The sequence below is a fragment of the Trypanosoma cruzi genome, genomic scaffold (assembly GCF_000209065.1).
Source record: "Trypanosoma cruzi strain CL Brener 1047053517177 genomic scaffold, whole genome shotgun sequence".
Classification (NCBI taxonomy): domain Eukaryota; phylum Euglenozoa; class Kinetoplastea; order Trypanosomatida; family Trypanosomatidae; genus Trypanosoma; species Trypanosoma cruzi.
The window spans coordinates 114,747-132,033 of NW_001849490.1; the positions used below are offsets into that span (position 1 = coordinate 114,747).

At 48.9% G+C, this 17,287-nt stretch overlaps 8 protein-coding genes across 8 annotated transcripts, besides 29 other annotated features; all 8 read right to left on the minus strand.

The window, feature by feature from the left end:
* Positions 1-17,287: part of a sequence feature (heterozygous, non-Esmeraldo-like haplotype) that runs on past the window's edge.
* Positions 30-55: a microsatellite.
* Positions 207-231: a microsatellite.
* On the minus strand, positions 241-1,932 carry Tc00.1047053509229.60 (hypothetical protein, conserved; the record flags this gene model as incomplete). Its single annotated transcript, XM_808928.1, has 1 exon — positions 241-1,932. The coding sequence occupies one exon, from the start codon at positions 1,930-1,932 to the stop codon at positions 241-243; it is 1,692 nt and encodes a 563-aa protein (XP_814021.1).
* Positions 2,051-2,099: a sequence feature (GA-rich).
* On the minus strand, positions 2,495-3,406 carry Tc00.1047053509229.70 (hypothetical protein, conserved; the record flags this gene model as incomplete). Its single annotated transcript, XM_808929.1, has 1 exon — positions 2,495-3,406. One exon carries the CDS (start codon positions 3,404-3,406, stop codon positions 2,495-2,497), a length of 912 nt encoding a protein of 303 aa, XP_814022.1.
* Positions 3,476-3,505: a microsatellite.
* Positions 3,593-3,623: a microsatellite.
* Positions 3,655-3,682: a sequence feature (AT_rich).
* Positions 3,759-3,797: a microsatellite.
* Tc00.1047053509229.80 (mitochondrial processing peptidase alpha subunit, putative) lies at positions 3,990-5,525 on the minus strand (the record flags this gene model as incomplete). The annotated part of the gene is made up of 1 exon (XM_808930.1): positions 3,990-5,525. One exon carries the CDS (start codon positions 5,523-5,525, stop codon positions 3,990-3,992), a length of 1,536 nt encoding a protein of 511 aa, XP_814023.1.
* Positions 6,094-6,126: a sequence feature (A-rich).
* Positions 6,606-6,649: a sequence feature (A-rich).
* Positions 6,956-6,986: a microsatellite.
* Positions 7,013-7,033: a microsatellite.
* Positions 7,052-7,076: a microsatellite.
* Positions 7,168-7,219: a microsatellite.
* Positions 7,238-7,278: a microsatellite.
* Positions 7,503-7,559: a microsatellite.
* Positions 7,691-7,716: a microsatellite.
* Positions 7,817-7,840: a sequence feature (AT_rich).
* Positions 7,872-10,214, minus strand: Tc00.1047053509229.90 (hypothetical protein, conserved; the record flags this gene model as incomplete). The annotated part of the gene is made up of 1 exon (XM_808931.1): positions 7,872-10,214. One exon carries the CDS (start codon positions 10,212-10,214, stop codon positions 7,872-7,874), a length of 2,343 nt encoding a protein of 780 aa, XP_814024.1.
* Positions 9,691-9,716: a microsatellite.
* Positions 9,826-9,881: a microsatellite.
* Positions 10,225-10,261: a sequence feature (A-rich).
* Positions 10,436-10,463: a microsatellite.
* Positions 10,466-10,485: a microsatellite.
* Positions 10,553-10,582: a microsatellite.
* Positions 10,586-10,621: a microsatellite.
* Positions 10,874-10,930: a sequence feature (A-rich).
* Tc00.1047053509229.110 (hypothetical protein, conserved) lies at positions 10,976-13,027 on the minus strand (the record flags this gene model as incomplete). Its single annotated transcript, XM_808932.1, has 1 exon — positions 10,976-13,027. The coding sequence occupies one exon, from the start codon at positions 13,025-13,027 to the stop codon at positions 10,976-10,978; it is 2,052 nt and encodes a 683-aa protein (XP_814025.1).
* Positions 13,428-14,333, minus strand: Tc00.1047053509229.120 (hypothetical protein, conserved; the record flags this gene model as incomplete). Its single annotated transcript, XM_808933.1, has 1 exon — positions 13,428-14,333. One exon carries the CDS (start codon positions 14,331-14,333, stop codon positions 13,428-13,430), a length of 906 nt encoding a protein of 301 aa, XP_814026.1.
* Tc00.1047053509229.130 (hypothetical protein, conserved) lies at positions 14,606-15,568 on the minus strand (the record flags this gene model as incomplete). The annotated part of the gene is made up of 1 exon (XM_808934.1): positions 14,606-15,568. The coding sequence occupies one exon, from the start codon at positions 15,566-15,568 to the stop codon at positions 14,606-14,608; it is 963 nt and encodes a 320-aa protein (XP_814027.1).
* Positions 15,631-15,666: a microsatellite.
* Positions 15,965-16,028: a sequence feature (CT-rich).
* Tc00.1047053509229.140 (hypothetical protein, conserved) lies at positions 16,054-17,265 on the minus strand (the record flags this gene model as incomplete). Its single annotated transcript, XM_808935.1, has 1 exon — positions 16,054-17,265. The coding sequence occupies one exon, from the start codon at positions 17,263-17,265 to the stop codon at positions 16,054-16,056; it is 1,212 nt and encodes a 403-aa protein (XP_814028.1).
* Positions 17,227-17,247: a sequence feature (AT_rich).

Below are 17,287 nucleotides of genomic sequence, written 5' to 3' on the forward strand. Positions count from 1 at the left end.
GCCATTTTATACATCGCTTCCATCTCCTGTTTTTTTTTTCTTTTTTTTTTTTTTTGCCCCTTCTTATTTCTCTTTGCCGGTGGTATCATTATTGTGTTTTATTTTTTCAGCGTTTTTCTTCTCGAGAAGAGGGGAGGGGGCATTCCCTCCCACGTACTTCCATCAATGCGTGAAAACAGGAGAAGCCACCCCTTCAACTCCCCCTCTTTTTTTTTTTTTTTTTTTTTTTTTCTCAACTCCTTACAGAAGTTTCCGCGCCTGTGACCAGTGCATCATTGCCTGCGGGGGATTGGCATCTCCAACGTCATAATTCCGACAGTACTGAAGGCGTGATGTTTCGAAAGGTAACGGCTTCTCCGGTAGCCGCGAGGACCACGGCACCGGCGTTTCATCGAATTGTAATTTACGCAAACCGACAGAGTCAAACCACGCCGCATCCCGCATTGCCGCAATCACCACCGGAGGAAGAAGCACCGACCGTTCTTCACCTTGAGGAGATGAGCACAAAGCCTGGACGGGGCTGTCATCCCCCGGTAATTGCGGCGTGTTAAATAATGAATCCGGTCCAGCAATTCCTCCTTCCCCACTCTCTGGTTTGTCGTTTTCCTCAGGCGCAGACATCAGTTGGCACGGTGGTCTGCCATCGCTGTTCATCACGGGCAAACGAATATTTTCCGAAAAGCCCAGCAGCACCCGGTCAGCGTGGTCTGTGAAGACAACTTGCTGGCGTTTTGAAGTTTGTTGCAATGTGCTGGAGGGCTCTATTCGTTCATCCCTAACAACTAAGCTCAATGGAGACGAATAGACATCTGTCATGTATCGCTTAAATCCCGTTCCATCCATGCGGTATCCTGTTGTTAGAGCCGATGCCGTTTCACTTTCAAGCGTCGCGGCGTGGCGGACCTGCTCGTCACTGAGGGCACGACGGAGATTCGCTGGGACGTCATTCCAATTCACCTTTCCCTTCGCCACTACACTACTGACTCCATCCATCACCTTTGACACTCGTTGACTATTCTTCGAGATGACGTCTTCAATGATGACGTGCTTCCGAAAAGGTTGAATACGCAGATCAGATACATGTAGGCTTCGCGCCAAATCAACGGATACTGTCCTTGAATTTTGAGATCTTGGTCTTCCTGGTGAGCTCGGGAAGAGACTGTGATCCGGAATGGAGTACCCCTCTTTAGTGAAGGCAGCCATGGCAAGCTCCTTCTGACTCACCCTCTTGAGTGAATTGAGTGAGCCTGTCCGCGTCTCCACCATACCGGGGTTGGGTCGCGGTGATTCTGCATCTCCAACACGCTTAAACCGAGATCCATCAGTGTATTCAAAAATATGGTTATATGTGAGAAATAGGGTGTCCTTTGGAGGGTCACGTGGGATGTAGCAACCCTTGCTTCGATGATTATAATAAAAGTAGTCCTCCCCCTTCCTGTCAAGGCCATTTCTCGGGTCACGACGCCGCATTTGTTGCTCATAACAAAGTTGAAGATACAATTCTCGATTCGTCAAGTACTTTTCACGCCTCCTAAAAGAATTCGTGGATGCCGCCTGCATGAACAATGCGGGGCTTCCCTTTCGTTTAGTGTCAAAAGAACTGTGCGTCATCGATTCGGTCCTTGGGCTCGCTTCACGGCTTAGTTGAATTGAGCAGCCGCGTATCCCATCCAGTGAGTTCTGGTCCACCCGCATCGAGCTCGTATTCCCTTCCTCCACTCGGGGTGGACGTGAGGATGCATTTTCACCGTGCAAAGTATTCGAACCCCCATCCGCAGCGGGGGTGGAAGTCACGGAGACGTTCACCGCCTCCTGCGTTCCTCTAATCTCCCTCTTCCCCACACCGGGTGCGTGCCTTTTCAGAGCGTGACCCAAGTGGCCAACACGGCCTCTAGGGACGCCATGAATAGTCGACACATCGTTCACCTGCATTTTCCCCCTTTCCCAGCCACACGCACACTGTCTATCTACTCTGCTTCCTCTTGTCCACAAAGAGAGACACGGATATGTGTTTTCGTGTCAATACGCCAAAATTCCCTCGATATCTTCCAGAAGAAGAAGAAGAGGAAAGAAAGAGAGAGGGAGAGAGGGAGAAAGAGGTGACACGAGAAAGCAATCCAGAAATAATAACAATGACAACTACAAAAAAAGAAAAAAAATAAAGGTGAGAGCATCTCTATTAACGACATCACACCAATGCAAAAACAGGCCGACACATCTTCCAGTCGTAGGAGATGTACAAAAGTGTCATTATAATGCATATCAAGAAAAAAAAAGAAAAAGAAAACATGAGAAAACAATTTCCTCATAGGTAATAGACATAATACATACTGCTGTTAGCATCCTCCTCCTTCTCAGCTACTAGTCTGGAGAATCTAAGCTCACGGCATCTAAAAGTTAAAAAGAAACTATACAAAATCAATAATAACTTGCCACTTTACGTGTGTGTGTGTGTGTTTGCGTGTGCGAGTAACGGTGACCCCACTCCAAATACTCATAGCTTGGGTAAAAGCTGCACAAGGCGGATATCTTCCAGCCGAGCCTGGGCTGCCTCTGCCTGTCGACGCATTTCACCAATTGTAGATCCTTTCCCCTTATCTGCAATTTTAATAGATGGACGGCGTGTGCCCAGGTACGCACCACGCATCCGACTGTCGTCAATAGATGGTGATGCAAACGCCAGACGGGAGAAGAACAAAGACTCATCTGGGGCAGAAGCCTCAGCATGACATCTCTCCCCCTCCAAATCTTGTAAGGCAGGGGCGGGAGAAGCATCCATTGGAGGACTAGCCGCAGCAGCCGGGTTGTCGTCCTGTGAAGGAAGGCGTGCACTGTCTGTAGGTACATAAAAGAAAACTAAATCTAGCGGGTGATGATCAGGCGGACGATTGACGTGTGCTTTCCCGACCTGCTGTCTAGCCGCCTCGCGCTCACGTTGCTCCAACGATTTCTTCAATTCCGGTCCGGGCATCGTCGGATTATATACACCGATGGCCCGGCGCTGCGGGAGAAGCGGAGCGTCCCCTGACATTATGGGAACCAATCGACGCAACGACGGTGACCATGGTTGCTCACTCCCACGCTGTTCCGCAAAGTGCCGTTTACCGCCTCGCTCGGAGTCCAACACGTAGTTGCTATTGTGAGTATCCCGTATGAGAAGCGTGTGCTGAATATGGTTGTTAATGTCTGCGGGTAAAACTGGACCGTGTCGACCCAATCCACACCCCGGCACGTGAAGATCCGTCGTGAGTGAACTCTTGTTGATCGGAAGCGGTGCATACTGTCTCCCCAGGCGCTTATGACGGCAGCCGGGATGATCGCCTGGAATCGTATTGTCGCCATACGGCGTTGGGTATGAAGAGTTACCAAAGGCAACGGAGATGTCTTCACGTCGCTGCGCCGCCATTCCTCCGTTTTTCTTTGAAAATGGTTAAAATGCCTACTCCTCGTCTTCCTCTTCCGCCGTGAAGCCACTAAAAAAAAAAAAAAAGAAAGGAAAAAAGAATCTTACATAAACAGAAAAACAAGGGTAAGAAAAGACTTAAATTTGCAAAGAATTGCACCAAACACATGCATATACACACACACACACAGAGAGAGAGAGAGAGAGGGAAGGAGAAAGATGTGAGGCTTTTTCCTTCTATCCTTGAAAGCAAAATAAAATAAAATAAAAATAATAATACTTCCAATGTTCATGTTGCATGCCCACAAATTTCCGTATGCATATCGCGTCCAACCTCGTGTTCATCCAAAGCATACTCTCTCTCTCTCCTCTCTCTCTCTCTCTCTCTCTCTCTTGATCCACAACATTTCTAGAATTCTCTCCTTATGGCCCTTCCGGCACAAACAAAAAACACATCCACCCAACATTCACACAAATACATGTAAGGGTGTGCACAACACCCTCCTTTCCCCCCCCCAACCACCAACACCCATCTATTCCCTTTGATATTCATTGCTAACTAGCTGCTACACTCAAGCTCACACAATCAAAATCCCATCTGACGCAAAGATGGGAACGCCAACATCTCACCGTGGCCAAACAAAGACGGCTTCGAACCCATGGCGCATTCCTTCACTTGTTTCAACTCTTCAGGTGTCACAGAACGAATTGCATCAATCACCTCCTCTGGTTTCATGTACTGTGTGGAGTTCTGCGCCATGGAAGTAAGGGGCAGACTTGTACCCAGGTAGTCACAGAGATCACGAACTGTTTCCAAATTACGGCTCATAAAATCGACAGCAGCGCGGTGTTTTGCCGCCTCCACAGCCGCTGCATTGTCAGTCTTAACGGATTGAATATCCCGCATGCCTGCTGTCACCATCTTGACAATATCCTGAGGTTCAGATCTTGCCGTAAAACCAATGAGACCTGCGCTCTGATACGGAAGGTAGAAAGAATGTATCCCATTGCTGGACCCACCAAATGCGCCACGAACAGTATCTTGGATAAGAACATTGTATAGCTGTTGATACACGAGGGCCGCGGCATACCGCTTAATTGAGGCCATTCCACGACCAAATGAGAGGTAACCAACCGCAACAATTGTTTCATTATCCATGTCCGGCTTAGTCCCCATTTCTTTGGCGCGATTTTCATGCTCATGTGCCTCACCGCCCGTGTATTGATTTTTCTCGGCGTTGATATCAAAGGCAGCCACACGGTTTTGTTTCTCAAACGCAGCATGATGAGGAGCGCTTTTGGAATGTGGATACGGTGTATTTTCATACTCAGCGATGAGTTCATCATGGTTAACATTCACACCGGCAATAATGACGCGTTCGGGTGTCACGTATTGGGAATAATGTTCCATCAGAATCTTGCTTGTGATGTTTCCATTGTTGTTTTCCGGCACGTGCCGTGGATTGCCGAGCGGCTCCCTGTGAAATGCAACTGTCTCCACTTTCTGCATGACGTACTCCTCGGGCTGCTGCCACTTCATTTCCTTCAGACTATTATCCACCGTGTCACGAAAGCGTTCAATGTCTGCCTCATGAAAGCGCGGGGCGGCAATGGCGGTGAAAATGGTGTCCTGCACAAGATTCAACGTGAAGGAATTCTTATCATTCTTTTTGCCCGTATTTTGGCTCTTCCACATGTCCGCGCGGGCGTCCAGGCGAATACCAATAAAGTGTTTGTCCTTCTCAAAGTGCGAAAATGCTGCCCCCGTGCTTCGAATCCCGCGGTCGAGCTGAAAAAGCGAGTTGTTGTAATTGCTTGTCGTCAGGGCAACGTGCATAAGGCCGTGCACACCCGGGCATCCCACAGGGTCGTACGCGGGCCCCGCAAGGATGTAGGCACCAACCGATACCATTGCTCCTTCGCGTTGTTGTGTAATAACGCGGGCACCGTTGTGCAGCTGCGACACCTTCACTTTCTGAGCTTCCAATGCCTTCGACGGTGCTGGTGGTGAAAAACGCACGACATTGCCCCATGGTTTTGTCAGAGGCGCCTGTCCAAACTTGTACTCCGATATAGCCCTCACCTGCAGGGCAACGGCATGGACATGGACACGGCGATACATTATTATTCCTGCTGCGCACCACTGAAGGCAAGACACACGCACACAGAGAGAGAGAGAGAGCTACGGGTCCCCTAATACAAGAAATTCTACAAAGAATGAATAGGAAAACAGGTGTGCACATAAGCAAGCAACATTACAAGAAATATGAATGCCTGTCACCAGATGAAAGCAAAAGTGCCACATATACGCATTTCCATTAGAAGGAGAAAGAGAAAAAAAGAGGAGGAAGAAGCGGCTTACCCACCCACACGGAAAAACCTACACAGTATACGTTGACAACGTCATGTGACACGCCGCGGAAGATACGCACACAAACCGCTACAAGAGCAGGATGGGTGGCAGCCCCACTGGCGGATGCACTTTCAGTGTGCCGCGAGGAATGAGAGGAAGAAGCGGCAGCGCCGTCGTGAATTTTAGAGGCCCCGATAAATCAATTTCTCCCTCCCTCGCACCGTACACGTGTACGCATATGTATGCGTTTCATTGAAAGGAAGAGAAGAGAAAATAAAAGGGATAAATTCATGCATCCGCATAACTCCCCACCCTCGCAAACAAGAGAGAAATATATAAGAAAAAGAAAAAGAAAAAAAAAGAAAGAAAAGAGCGGTATTAAATAATATCCCTATCATACTTCCAGTCCTCATCTGGTAGTTTTTCCCATCGAAAAATTGAATCCTTCACGTGTGCACCCTAAAGCCCTCTCCCCTCCCGCTGTGTACATAAATTATATGTCTTTTCTTTACTCCTGTCGTATTTACAAAAATAACCGGGTGGGACTTTACGGCCATCAACCTTCCTAGTGTTCCGTGTAGAGTGTGCCGCGGCCTATGCCAGGCACCGCAATGGGTGCGTGTCTCTGTGTTTGCCATAAGGAGGAGGGGAAGGGGTAGGAGGGGTGGGAGGAAGGGAAAGGAACATGTAAGGCTCATCTGCAGCAGGAGCATTCACTCAGACCGTAATCCCCAAGTCCATATGTGCGTGAAAGAACATTTGCGTCCTGTCCGTCTCTTCAATTCATTTTACGCTCCTCTTCCTGGTTTCTCGGATATAACGGGCAACTTCCGCACGGGCAGAGGGAAGAAGGAGAGGAAAGAAAAGAAAAAAAAAAAAAAAAAAGGAAGAGATCAAAGCGCAAGTTTGTCCTGACAGCCAAAAAGAAAAATTAAAAAAAAAAAGTTCTAGATATATACATGCATATATATGTATATGTAAGTGAGTGCCTCATTCATGCTTTAACTCATTGCTCTTGATTCGGGTTGTAATGTATGCGTACATAAAATCTCTTTTTTGTGGGTCTTGTTTTTTTTCTTTTCTTTTTTTTGATTGGAGTCATTTCCTCCTCACATGCCCTTCTAAACACCTGCCATCAATATTCTCGTGTTCAACTACGATTCTGTCATTCGCCATAAAATAAAAAAGTAAAAAATAAATATTTTATTTTATTTTATTTTATTTTATTTTTATATTCTGTTCTCATCCCTTCTCTCTTTTTATTTTTATTTTTATTTGGGTTTGCAAAAGTGTGTAAAAAAGAAAAAAAAAAAAAAGAAAGGAGTATGCGTCTTTTTCGCATGCATGCATGCATATGCACATACATATTATATTGGATTATTATATTACATTTATTTATAAATGGGTGGCCTGCGTGTGTGTGTGTATTTGTGTCTGTGTGGAAGAGAGTACGTGCGTGTATGCTTCACGGGTTATTTTCATTTCTTTTTCTTTTTTTTTCTTTTTTTTTTTTTGTTTGTTTGTGCCTCTTTCGTTCCTCATTCAAACGGATAATTATTTAAAAATAAACGCATGTCACCTCAAATCCGTCTTTTTTCTTTTCCTTTTCTTTTCCAATTGCGTGTTTTAAAAGCACTCGTTTGTGTTGTTTTTGTCCCCGCCTTTTCCCATTCTCTCCGTTCCCTTCGTTAACACAAGAGTCAGCCTCCCTCCTCTCCCTATTGTTCTCTCTCTAATACCGCCTAATGTATATATGTTTTGTGTGTGTCTGTGTGCGTGTGGTGCACACGTGTGTTTGTGTGTTTTGGGTGACTCTGTGCAAACACGTCTACGCCTCTTCCTCCTTCCCTCTGCAGTCTCGTGTTTTGGGTGCCGTTGACACAATGCATGCGCCACGATAATGTGGGACGCGTCTGTACCACTCCTGCCTGTAGACACACACACACACACGCACACACACGACAACAACAACGACAAATAGATGGGAAATGAGGGGGTGGAAACATGTATACTCACAAATGATGCTGTCAATATGTTCCTATGCCCCTTTCCCCCTTCCCTTTTTTATTTTATTTTTTAAATTACTATTGCGTGATTGTTGATAAAGTCGTATCTTTACTTTTTGGACTTCTTTCCCTTCGCGGTAGACTTTTTCGCCACTGGGGATCGTGCACGTTTGGTTCCGCCGGTCTTTCCCTTTGGATTCTTCTTGCCGCCGTCACCTTCTGCAACCTGGAGGGCGTCATCCGATGCCGGATGCGGCTGTTCCCCCTTCGCCGGTGTCTCCGTATTCTCCTCCTCGTTCTTCTCCACAGTTGCCCACTCTTCTTCCTCTTCTTCTGCTGCTACCACTACAGTCGGCTTGTCCGCAACATCAACCCCTTCCTTTTGACTCGTTGTCTCCGCCTCATCGGCCTCCACATTCTCCTTCCCTGCTGTCGTTACTGTTTGTGGCTGCTCGGTCATTTTCACTGCCTCTGCCGGCTCGTCCCTCGCATCATGCGTCTCCTGCGCCACACCCTCTTCCGTGGCTGATTCCACCGGCGGCAGAGGGTCGGGTGCCGTTGCCTCAACGGAGACTTTGACGCTTCCTTCGCGTTTTTCATGATCACAGTTTTCGCTGGCAGTTTCTGTCGTCTTCTTCACGGTATCCGCGTGCCTCGTGGAACTCTTTGACGATGACGCCGACGACGACACGGACGAAGAGGAGGAAGAAGAGGAAGACGCCTCGTCATCATCATCATCGTCTGTGACACCGATGTCGGCCGGGTTCAGCACTCGGCGTGACGAGAAGGGCGCCACCCGCCGCGGCACAACCGGCTTCTCCACGCGAGTTTTCTCAACCGTCTCGTTCTCGTGGCGCTCCTGCGGAAGCTCGCTGGATTTGTTGCCCTCACCCTTCATCTCACCGGCGTGAATGTCGTTGCTGCCCTCCTTGCTGTTACTCTTGTCGACAACCTCACTCTCATTCTTTTTCTTATTGTTGTCATTGTCTTCGTCGTCGGAGCTGCCAACATCAACACGCGCAACAGGCGGTTGGCTGTTCTGAGTGGATGCCAGCCCCTCAGCATCGGGTGTGCTGCCACCAGTACCCCCGCGTCGGCGCACCGCCTCCATCTTATCGCGCGAACGCTTCTCGCGGTCTTCCGCGGCTCGTGCGAGTCCCTCCCGCTCCTTTTCCAACACAAGTTCGCTAAGACGATGCCGCTCCTTCTTTGTCATGGACTTAAGCTCCACGTGCTTCCCGGCAATCAGCTGCCGCAGCTGTGTCTCCGTGTGGTGCCGGTGGAGGCAATTGCTGCGGGAACAGTAATTGTGGATTAAGAAGTGCGCACAGACCTGCTGTTCAAAAAGTTCCACGGGTTTGCTGTTCGCCACCTCTGAACCTTTGGTCTTGAGCATCAAAACAATACCCCCCTTGCAAAAGACATACCTCGGATTCTTTGTGGCAGGTGGTATCTCGTGCTCGCGAAGCCACACCGTGCAACGCGGTCCCGGCATTGTAGCGCACATCAACTTTTGCTGCGGGTTCATGTACATCTCGAGGATGTCAGGTGGGATGGGCGGAAGATTTGGTAACGCCTCCGGCTGATCACGCACAGGCGCCTGAAACGGACTATGGGAAAGTATGCCTCGGCCAACGCCAGCACCTCTGTGCCCCATAATGGGCGGCGACACCGTCCCCATGGCGTGTGGGAGGGGATATGTATTGGGTGGGGGCATCAACCCAGCACTGCGGCCTCCCATCGACATCATGGGGTTAAAGTAGTTGTTGTTGAACCCCGCTGAGGGGACGGAAGGCATCATACCGGCACTGTTCATCATCATATTTCCACCGGCAGGCAAATTCCCTGAGCCCATCATCGCACCGCGGTTGAAGGTCATCGGGGGCGGTTGCTGAAGTGGTGAGGCATGCGGCGGCATCGGCGAACGCTGTTGTTGTTGTTGTTGTTGTTGTTGAAGAAGCTGTAGCAGTAACGCCTGATTCAAGTTGGTGCCGGAAGCGTTAAAAGTGGGATTCTGTCGCATTCCTAACGCCTCCGCCATTCGCGAAATGCCCGTCATGAATTGCTGTGGCTGCTGCTGTTGCGCTGGCTGTGGCTGTTGCTGGGGTTGTTGTTGCTGTGGAATATTCTGAGACGGCGGAGGCGGTTTGTTGGCATCGTAGCATCGCTTCAGTAGGAAATCCTGATCCTCCATACAAACGCGGCGAAACTCATTGACGGCCGTAATGACATCCTCCGGTGTCTTTCCGCCTGGAATCATCGCTGCCGTGCTTGGGTCGTTGACAATTTGTATGGGCATGTCGAACAAGTAAAACGAGCGCGACAGTTCACGGGGAGAGGCAAAGTTGAGGATTTGCACCGGCTTCGTTTCACCCGGTGCGGGTGTGTGCCCGGGCACCCACAACGTGCGTCCTCCCGTGATGTAGAGGAAAATGCTGCTGCTCACGGCCATTCCCTACACGAACAAAGAAAAAAAAAGGGAAAAACGAAAAAAAAAAAGGTTTACACCGGCAGGGTACGCATTGCACAAATAACCCAAGAAGAAAGGGGTAAGGGACAGAGATAGAGAGAAACAGAGAATGTGGGAACACACATGCACACAGAGTGAGTGGAGGCGGGGGTACTTACGAAGAGGGAGAGAAAAAAAAAAAAAAAAGAGGGCACTGAAGCAGGACACACACACACACACACACATGCACACTCAATAATAATAATAATAATAAAGAAATGGAGGCATAAACTCATACACATACACACTGTCAGAGAGCACGATGCTTCCAAAGCATAAGGAAAAAAAAGAAAAAAAAGAAAAAAAAGAAATACCCCCTCCCCTCCCCTCCCGCTCCTTTCCCTTTCTCTTTTAGAAGACAAACGACAACAATAAGCAAACAACATTCATGCAGCCTTAAAAATCAAACCATTCCTCTTTGCATAAATTCTAAACCCCACACGTCCTTCGCTTTCATGTCCCACTAAATAAACATTCACACATATAATGTGTATGTGTAAATGTATCTACATACCCAACAGCGTTTATTATATAAATATGAATATGTTTCATTCTTCTTGTCTTTTCCCACTGTGCGGCTGTTTTCTTCAAAGGGTCCAAGCAAAAAAAAAAAAAAAAAAAGAAAAAAAGACAACAACAAAAAACAACAACAACAAAAATCCCATTTAAAACTCTTCTTTTTTTTTTTTTCCCTTATGCTTTCATCACAGCGCCAGAAGATAGGCATCATCGAGGTATTGCCTGGTCGTAACGTTGTATCCCCCATATAGCAAGATCATAGCATTCGGATTGTTTTGTGACGCCGGCAGCAGGACTCCACTAGGCATTGCACGTCCACGTGGAATTGAATGCATAGGTGCAACGGTTGTTTGTACTTGTCTCCACATGAGAGTTCTTAATGACAACTGAAAAATAGCAAACTGACGTTGCTCCTTGTATGATCCCATAACGTACATCTCATCCTGGTGCCGCAAGGCAATGTGTCCGGATTGGGGAATATCCGATAACATCAGGTTTTGTGTTCCGGCTGACGTTTGCAGGGAACGCCATTTGTATTCGACCGTGTCAAACTGATACAGTTTTGGTGACACATCCCTCCTTAAAGATGAGGCAGCAGCAATACTGCTCCAACGACCCTCACCAGCCCCGTCTCCTTCAACGTTTGTGCCAGCGGATGCACACATCCCTCCGTAAACCATGATGTAACGTCCCTTGTATTCCACAGCAGTGTGGTACGCAATGGGCGGGACGCTACACAACCATTCTTCTTCTTCTTCGTCTTCTCTACTCACCGCCGTTGCCGCGGCAGATACCGCTGCCCCTTCATACGGAAGCGATGACATTTCTTCCTCCTGTTGACGCCTTAGCGATTCAGACTGCTGTGGCCATGCCGCAGATGACCAAGTTAACTCCACTCGATTAATGTCAAAAACTCCCTCAAAAACCTCGGAAAAAATCCGTCGGCTCACTCCAAAGAGTTTCTTGCCGCCAATAAGGTAAAATCGATTACCCACTACCGTTACGGTGTGACCAGAGCGCGGTTCCACGGGCGTACCACGTACCTTCACCCGTATCCATGTGTTTCTTGTGATATGATAGAGCCACACGTCATTCAGGTGACTGTGCAGGTCGTTGCCGTAGAAAAGCAGCACATACCGATTATGTAAAACGATCATCGCGTGACCCGAACGGGGAGCAGGACATCCTCGACCGTCGTCTCCAGCACAGAAGGGTTGAACCAAATCATATCTGAGACGCTGCATTCTCACCGGGCGTGCATTTTCACCGTCCCCCACGATTCCTTCACTGCACTCCTCGTCCACACCGTCACTCTCCAGCCAAAGACGATATAAAGAGTCAAGAACCGCTTCGTTCTCCGCACACCCCCCAAATAGAAAGACATCGTCATTTGCCAACAGACATGTGGAAAAGCAACGGCCTTCAAGAGGAACAAATGAATTACTCTCGTGAGAAAGGGCTCCTCGCGCATACTCACCAAAATCTGCCGGGGCGATTTCACACTGTTGCCACTGAAATCGCGTTGTAACAACTTCGTTAACAAACTCGTTCAGACCGTAGTACTTTGCCTCATCCATCAGTCGCCTCCATTCAGTCAGGGGAAGTTGCGCAAGCCTGTTATATTCCGTACCGCCCGGTAAAGGGCCTGAGCCAAATTGTCCCGCTTCTATGATTCGTTGCTGCCGCTCACGCAGCAGGAAGAGAAGCTCACGGAATAGCCACGGATCACGGTCAAAGAAGATGTGTCCAAACTCATCCTTCTGCGCGTTGAAGCGCTCATCCTCCAGTAAATGAAAGATTGTCATCGAGAACTGAAGAAGAGTGGCCCGCTGCACATGAAAACGCATGCCCCCAATATTCAGCTTAAACTTCGGTGAAAAAGAAGAAGTGGCAACCATTTCGGCACGATGACGCAAAGATCGTTCGTGTTGCTCCATCCGCTGACGTTTCAATTGAAGTCGAGAGAATGCAGATTGACTGACACGAATATACGCCTTCGCGGAATTCTGCAGATGCTCAAATTGGTTGAGAAGAGTCTCCATGACAAGCTCGTCGTCGCCAGCGTCACCCCCGTCGTTCCCACCATTGGCGCTTTCTTCGTTCTCCTCGTTGATTCTGTTTTGCTGCTCTGCGACAAACGTATGCGTTTGAGGCTCCTTTGGCAACGGGCTTTCACTCACAAGTGGCAGCCCTTCGTCGCCCACCAATTCCGGCGTCTCGTAGAGTTTAGAGCTCATCTTTTACTTCCTCGCTTTCCCAACACACACGCTTTCCCTCTTTTCCCTTCGCTTTCTTCGACAGCTTGATGTTGCTACTCCCCGTGTGTGCTTCTGTGCAAATTAGGCAAATAAAAAAAGAAAAGGGGGGTGTATGCATCCCACAGAAAAACTTATGTTTCATTGCTGGGAAGAAGCGTTCCATTCTGTTCTTTGCGTATTAAAAAAAAAAAAAAAACCCTTCCTCCACCCATCCAAAAAGGAGGAAAAAACCGCGGCTGTGGCTGCAAAGCGGATTCACCAAAAAGAAACAGTCCGCACCTTGCCGTGTATCACCGATGCCCAACAACCTTCGGTCCAAATTCCCTCCTGAGGGGCGTGACGGTCCTTTGCAGACTACATCAAAACCCCCTTCTCTTCGTCATCCCCGTTCATTTTCTCCTACTTCTTTATCATCATCCATTTCATCGGCTAGATCCTGTTGTATCTTTTCCGCCACCTGCATTTGTATCTCCAGCCTTTTTTCATGCACCTCCATTTGACGCCTCTTCAGTTCCCTTTCCTCCTCCGCCACGGCATCCAGTTCCTTAAGTCGTGTCTCGCGTTGCATGCGTAATTGCATCTCAAATTCCATGACTTGCGCAACCGCCCCCCTTCCGCACCGCTGAAGCAGCTGCAACGTGTCCTTCATTGGAAGCTTCATAAATGTGAGGTGATTGAATTCGTAATAAATCCCCATCAGGGCATCAAGCTGCCGACGATGATAATTTGCCAGTTCCTGGTCGTTTGTCGTTCCACCCACCGAGGCACCCGAAGGAGCTGCGGCAAAGAAAGACGGTGCATTTGTTTCGTTCCCAGAGGACTGTTGAAGTGGAGGGCCGTCAGGCGCTGCAGAAGTCTCTGCAGCCTGACGTTCTTCAAACATTGTCCAAACGTCCTCGTCCCCCTCGGGCGGGTGAGAATCATTTAAATTCCTCTTCCTTTCAGGCCGCCCCTCCCGTGACACAGCCGATGCCTCTTCGCACTTCTTTTGCATTCGCTTTCGCGCCGCTTCTATTCCTTCCGGCGGGTACATGAGAATGGGGTTGCGTGCGACCATTGCGTGGAGACGAGACAGACCCTTCTCACCATAAATGACTTGTCTAAACCGCTCAATCCCGCGGATGTCACGGGGCCGCTTTTTCGCTGCCGCGGTGGGGACATTGACTCTGTCGCCATGCTGCTGCCTCTGCTCCTGACCGAAGCTGACAGCCTTCATTGTAGTTCCACTTCCTTGCGGGTCTATGCTGAATGGCGCGTGGGCCATGTTCTCTCTATGCTTGAACATTACACGCCTATGAATTCCCTTCTGCCGTTATTGAGCCTCCTCGTCGTCTCGGTCCCTCTCCTTTTATTCAAACAAGAAAGCACCGTTTACTCGCACTCTCCCATCCACCCACAAGAAGAAATGACAAGAGCCAAATACAGGGGAAAAAAAAAGACGAGGAGGGAAATCAGGTTGAAACGGAGTATACACACACACGCTGAAAGAAAAACACAAGCCTAAACGCAAACAGGCGCACATGTAACCCCGCAACTTCTACAGTTTGGTATTCCTTATCACAGTTCGAAGCGCTCAGCGGCTTTTTTACCACCAAATAAGTTCGCACGGAGCTGGCGGAAATTGAAGTCATCGCTTGGTGAACGGTCAGCCTTTGCGTAGTGATAAGGATCTTCTTCCCAACGCTCATAACGTCGCGCGTCGTTATAACCAGCATCATATGCCTCAAGCAGATCATCTTTTCGTGCAGTTCCACCAATGTTTGGTGCAAACGCAAGCCATACTTGACGCCAGAAGGGGAAATGCGTATTAGCGACAAAGCCATGCCTTCCAAAAAATATATTGTGCCGTGTTTGTTGCCTGTTATAACGATATCCCGCATAACCATGAATGTAGATGTGACGACAGTATTGGTCAAGTTCACTACTAAGCGACATCATTGTTCCCCGCACAACATTATCTGCGTCACGGAAAACCATCGGCTTTTCCGTATTTGGAGCTGTAGCCGCCATAATGCATTGCGCCAGATCGTTTACATCGTCCCACTGTGCAATGTGATGGCCAAAGTGAACATTCTCCTTCGTCTGTCTCATGTAACCTGGATCCTTGTTTGAGAAGCCAATAGTGAGAGCCAGACGTCCGTTCACAAGTTCCACCGCGTTGCGTGGAAGGAGTTTGTTGATGTACTCTGTGAATACCTCCACCCGTTTCTCCTCGTCGGTCACCAAAAATCGGTTGTCCACAATGGCATCACGAACCTTTTCAATATTGACGGCCCGCGGCCCGCAGGCAAGAGCCACGGCTGGGATGACGCCTGTCCCCGCCCCAAGCAAAAAAGAATGCGCCAAAAACTCTGCCTTTTCCTGCTGCAAAAACAGCGCCACACCAAGCGCATATGTAACAAGAAACCCGCAACCGCCAAAGCTCAATACCGCCTTGGGTGCTGGCTTCCCCACCTCTAGGAGAACAGGTGTTTTCGAGCGCACCTTCTTGGCCCATTCCTTCGGATCAGTCGGGGCCATTGTCTTTTCGGCTGCTGAATTCTTCTCCCTTCCTTTTTTTCTTTTCTTTTTGAACCTCTCACGTATGTATTTGTTTGTTTGTGTGTGTGTGTATGTGTTTCGTCTAAGCCCCTTCTTCTTCCGCAAATTGGGTGTCGCTACGCAACAGCGTATACCCAAAAAGTAATAAAAAGCAACAACAAAAAATAAGACACAGAAACCCTTGCACGTGCAGATATGTTGTACAGATCCACAGTCGTACCGAGAATATAAACAGGGTGGGGCTTATGTGGTTGTGTGAGTGCCTGCGTTAAGCAAAAGGAGGAGGTGGAGGAGAAACACATGCATGCCGCACGTGTGTATGCATGCGTGGTTCACCTGCTCGTCATCGCACTCCCACTCTCACTACTGCCCCACTTCTTTTTTCCTTTTTATATTTCTCACCTTCCTCTTGTACTCTTTTTTTTTCTTTTTCTTTCTTAAATTTACCCTCTCTTTCCATGGTGCTACGGCTCAAAGGAGGCCGCTTTAGACCGCATCTCTCGTGCTTTCACTCGACGAGGCTCCGTTCGTTTCACAGGTTTCTGCGCGAGAAGAGGATTCTCCTCATCGTCATCGACTCCAATGCTTGGACCCATCACAAGTGAACTGCTGATGTACGAAGTGGTGATGTTCGCATTCTTAATGGCGTCTGCCACCCGACGGTCCCGCACCACGGCGCGCACGTACGAACTGGAGGCTTTCCAAGGCTCAATCAAAGCGTCAGAGCACATGTTTGGCGCTGGTACAACAGAAGAGTCTCTTTTCTTTTGTTCCCCCATTGGAGGGTGTTGCGATTCTGCGTTGTGTTCCTCCCTACCCGTCTCCCCGGCGTGCACGCCCTGCGTCACTGCCGTGGAGAACATCGTGTCCACGTAATTGCCAAACATATCCATCATACGTCCCTCCTCATCAAACAAGTAGCGTCGACCCAGCCCTACTAAAAGACGCTCCCGGCGCCTTTGTTCCCTTTTCGCTAGCCATGATGCATGCGGCATCAAATAGTTGTAGCGAAGCCCGAGTTGTTTCGCCTTCTTCGCCGCCTTTCGCACAACAAGTTTCTCTGCAATAATATCGATGGGATGTGGGCCCTGTTGGTACCACTGCAGTTTCTTGTCCATAAGCTCATGCGGCCGGAACTCCTCTTGGTGCCGTTCCGCTTCCTGTTGCTCCTTTGAGATCGTTAAGTGCAGGAACTGTCGCACCTCCTTTCGTTTCATCCCGTCAATCTTCAGGCCACGCTGCCTCGCCTCCAACAACGTCCGTTCATGCTTGCTCAACTGCGCCATCGGATTACTGGACTGCCCCGCCCTTTGAAGTGCACCTTTTTTCCGCCTTTCATCGTCCTCACGCTGCCTCGCAAGTCGCGCCGCCTTCTTCTCCGCGGGGGACGCAAACAAATACGAGAAGTTGCATGCGTCGCCACGGCTGTTGGTCTCCGCCACCTCAAGATCCGCAGACTTTGGGAGGATGACGCCCCCGCCCTTTCGCAACTCCTTCATGTTGATGCCCGACATGAAACTCGACCACTCGCGACGCCAGGCATTCTCACCCTTCTCCACCTTCGCCGCGTACCGGCGTTTCGTCGTCGAGGAAGCCGCATCTATTGTTGCCATTTTTGCATCGAGGCCCACCCCCTCAATAATAATAAAAATAATAAACGACAAGAAAAACAACATTCATAAAGTTCTTTTTTTTTTT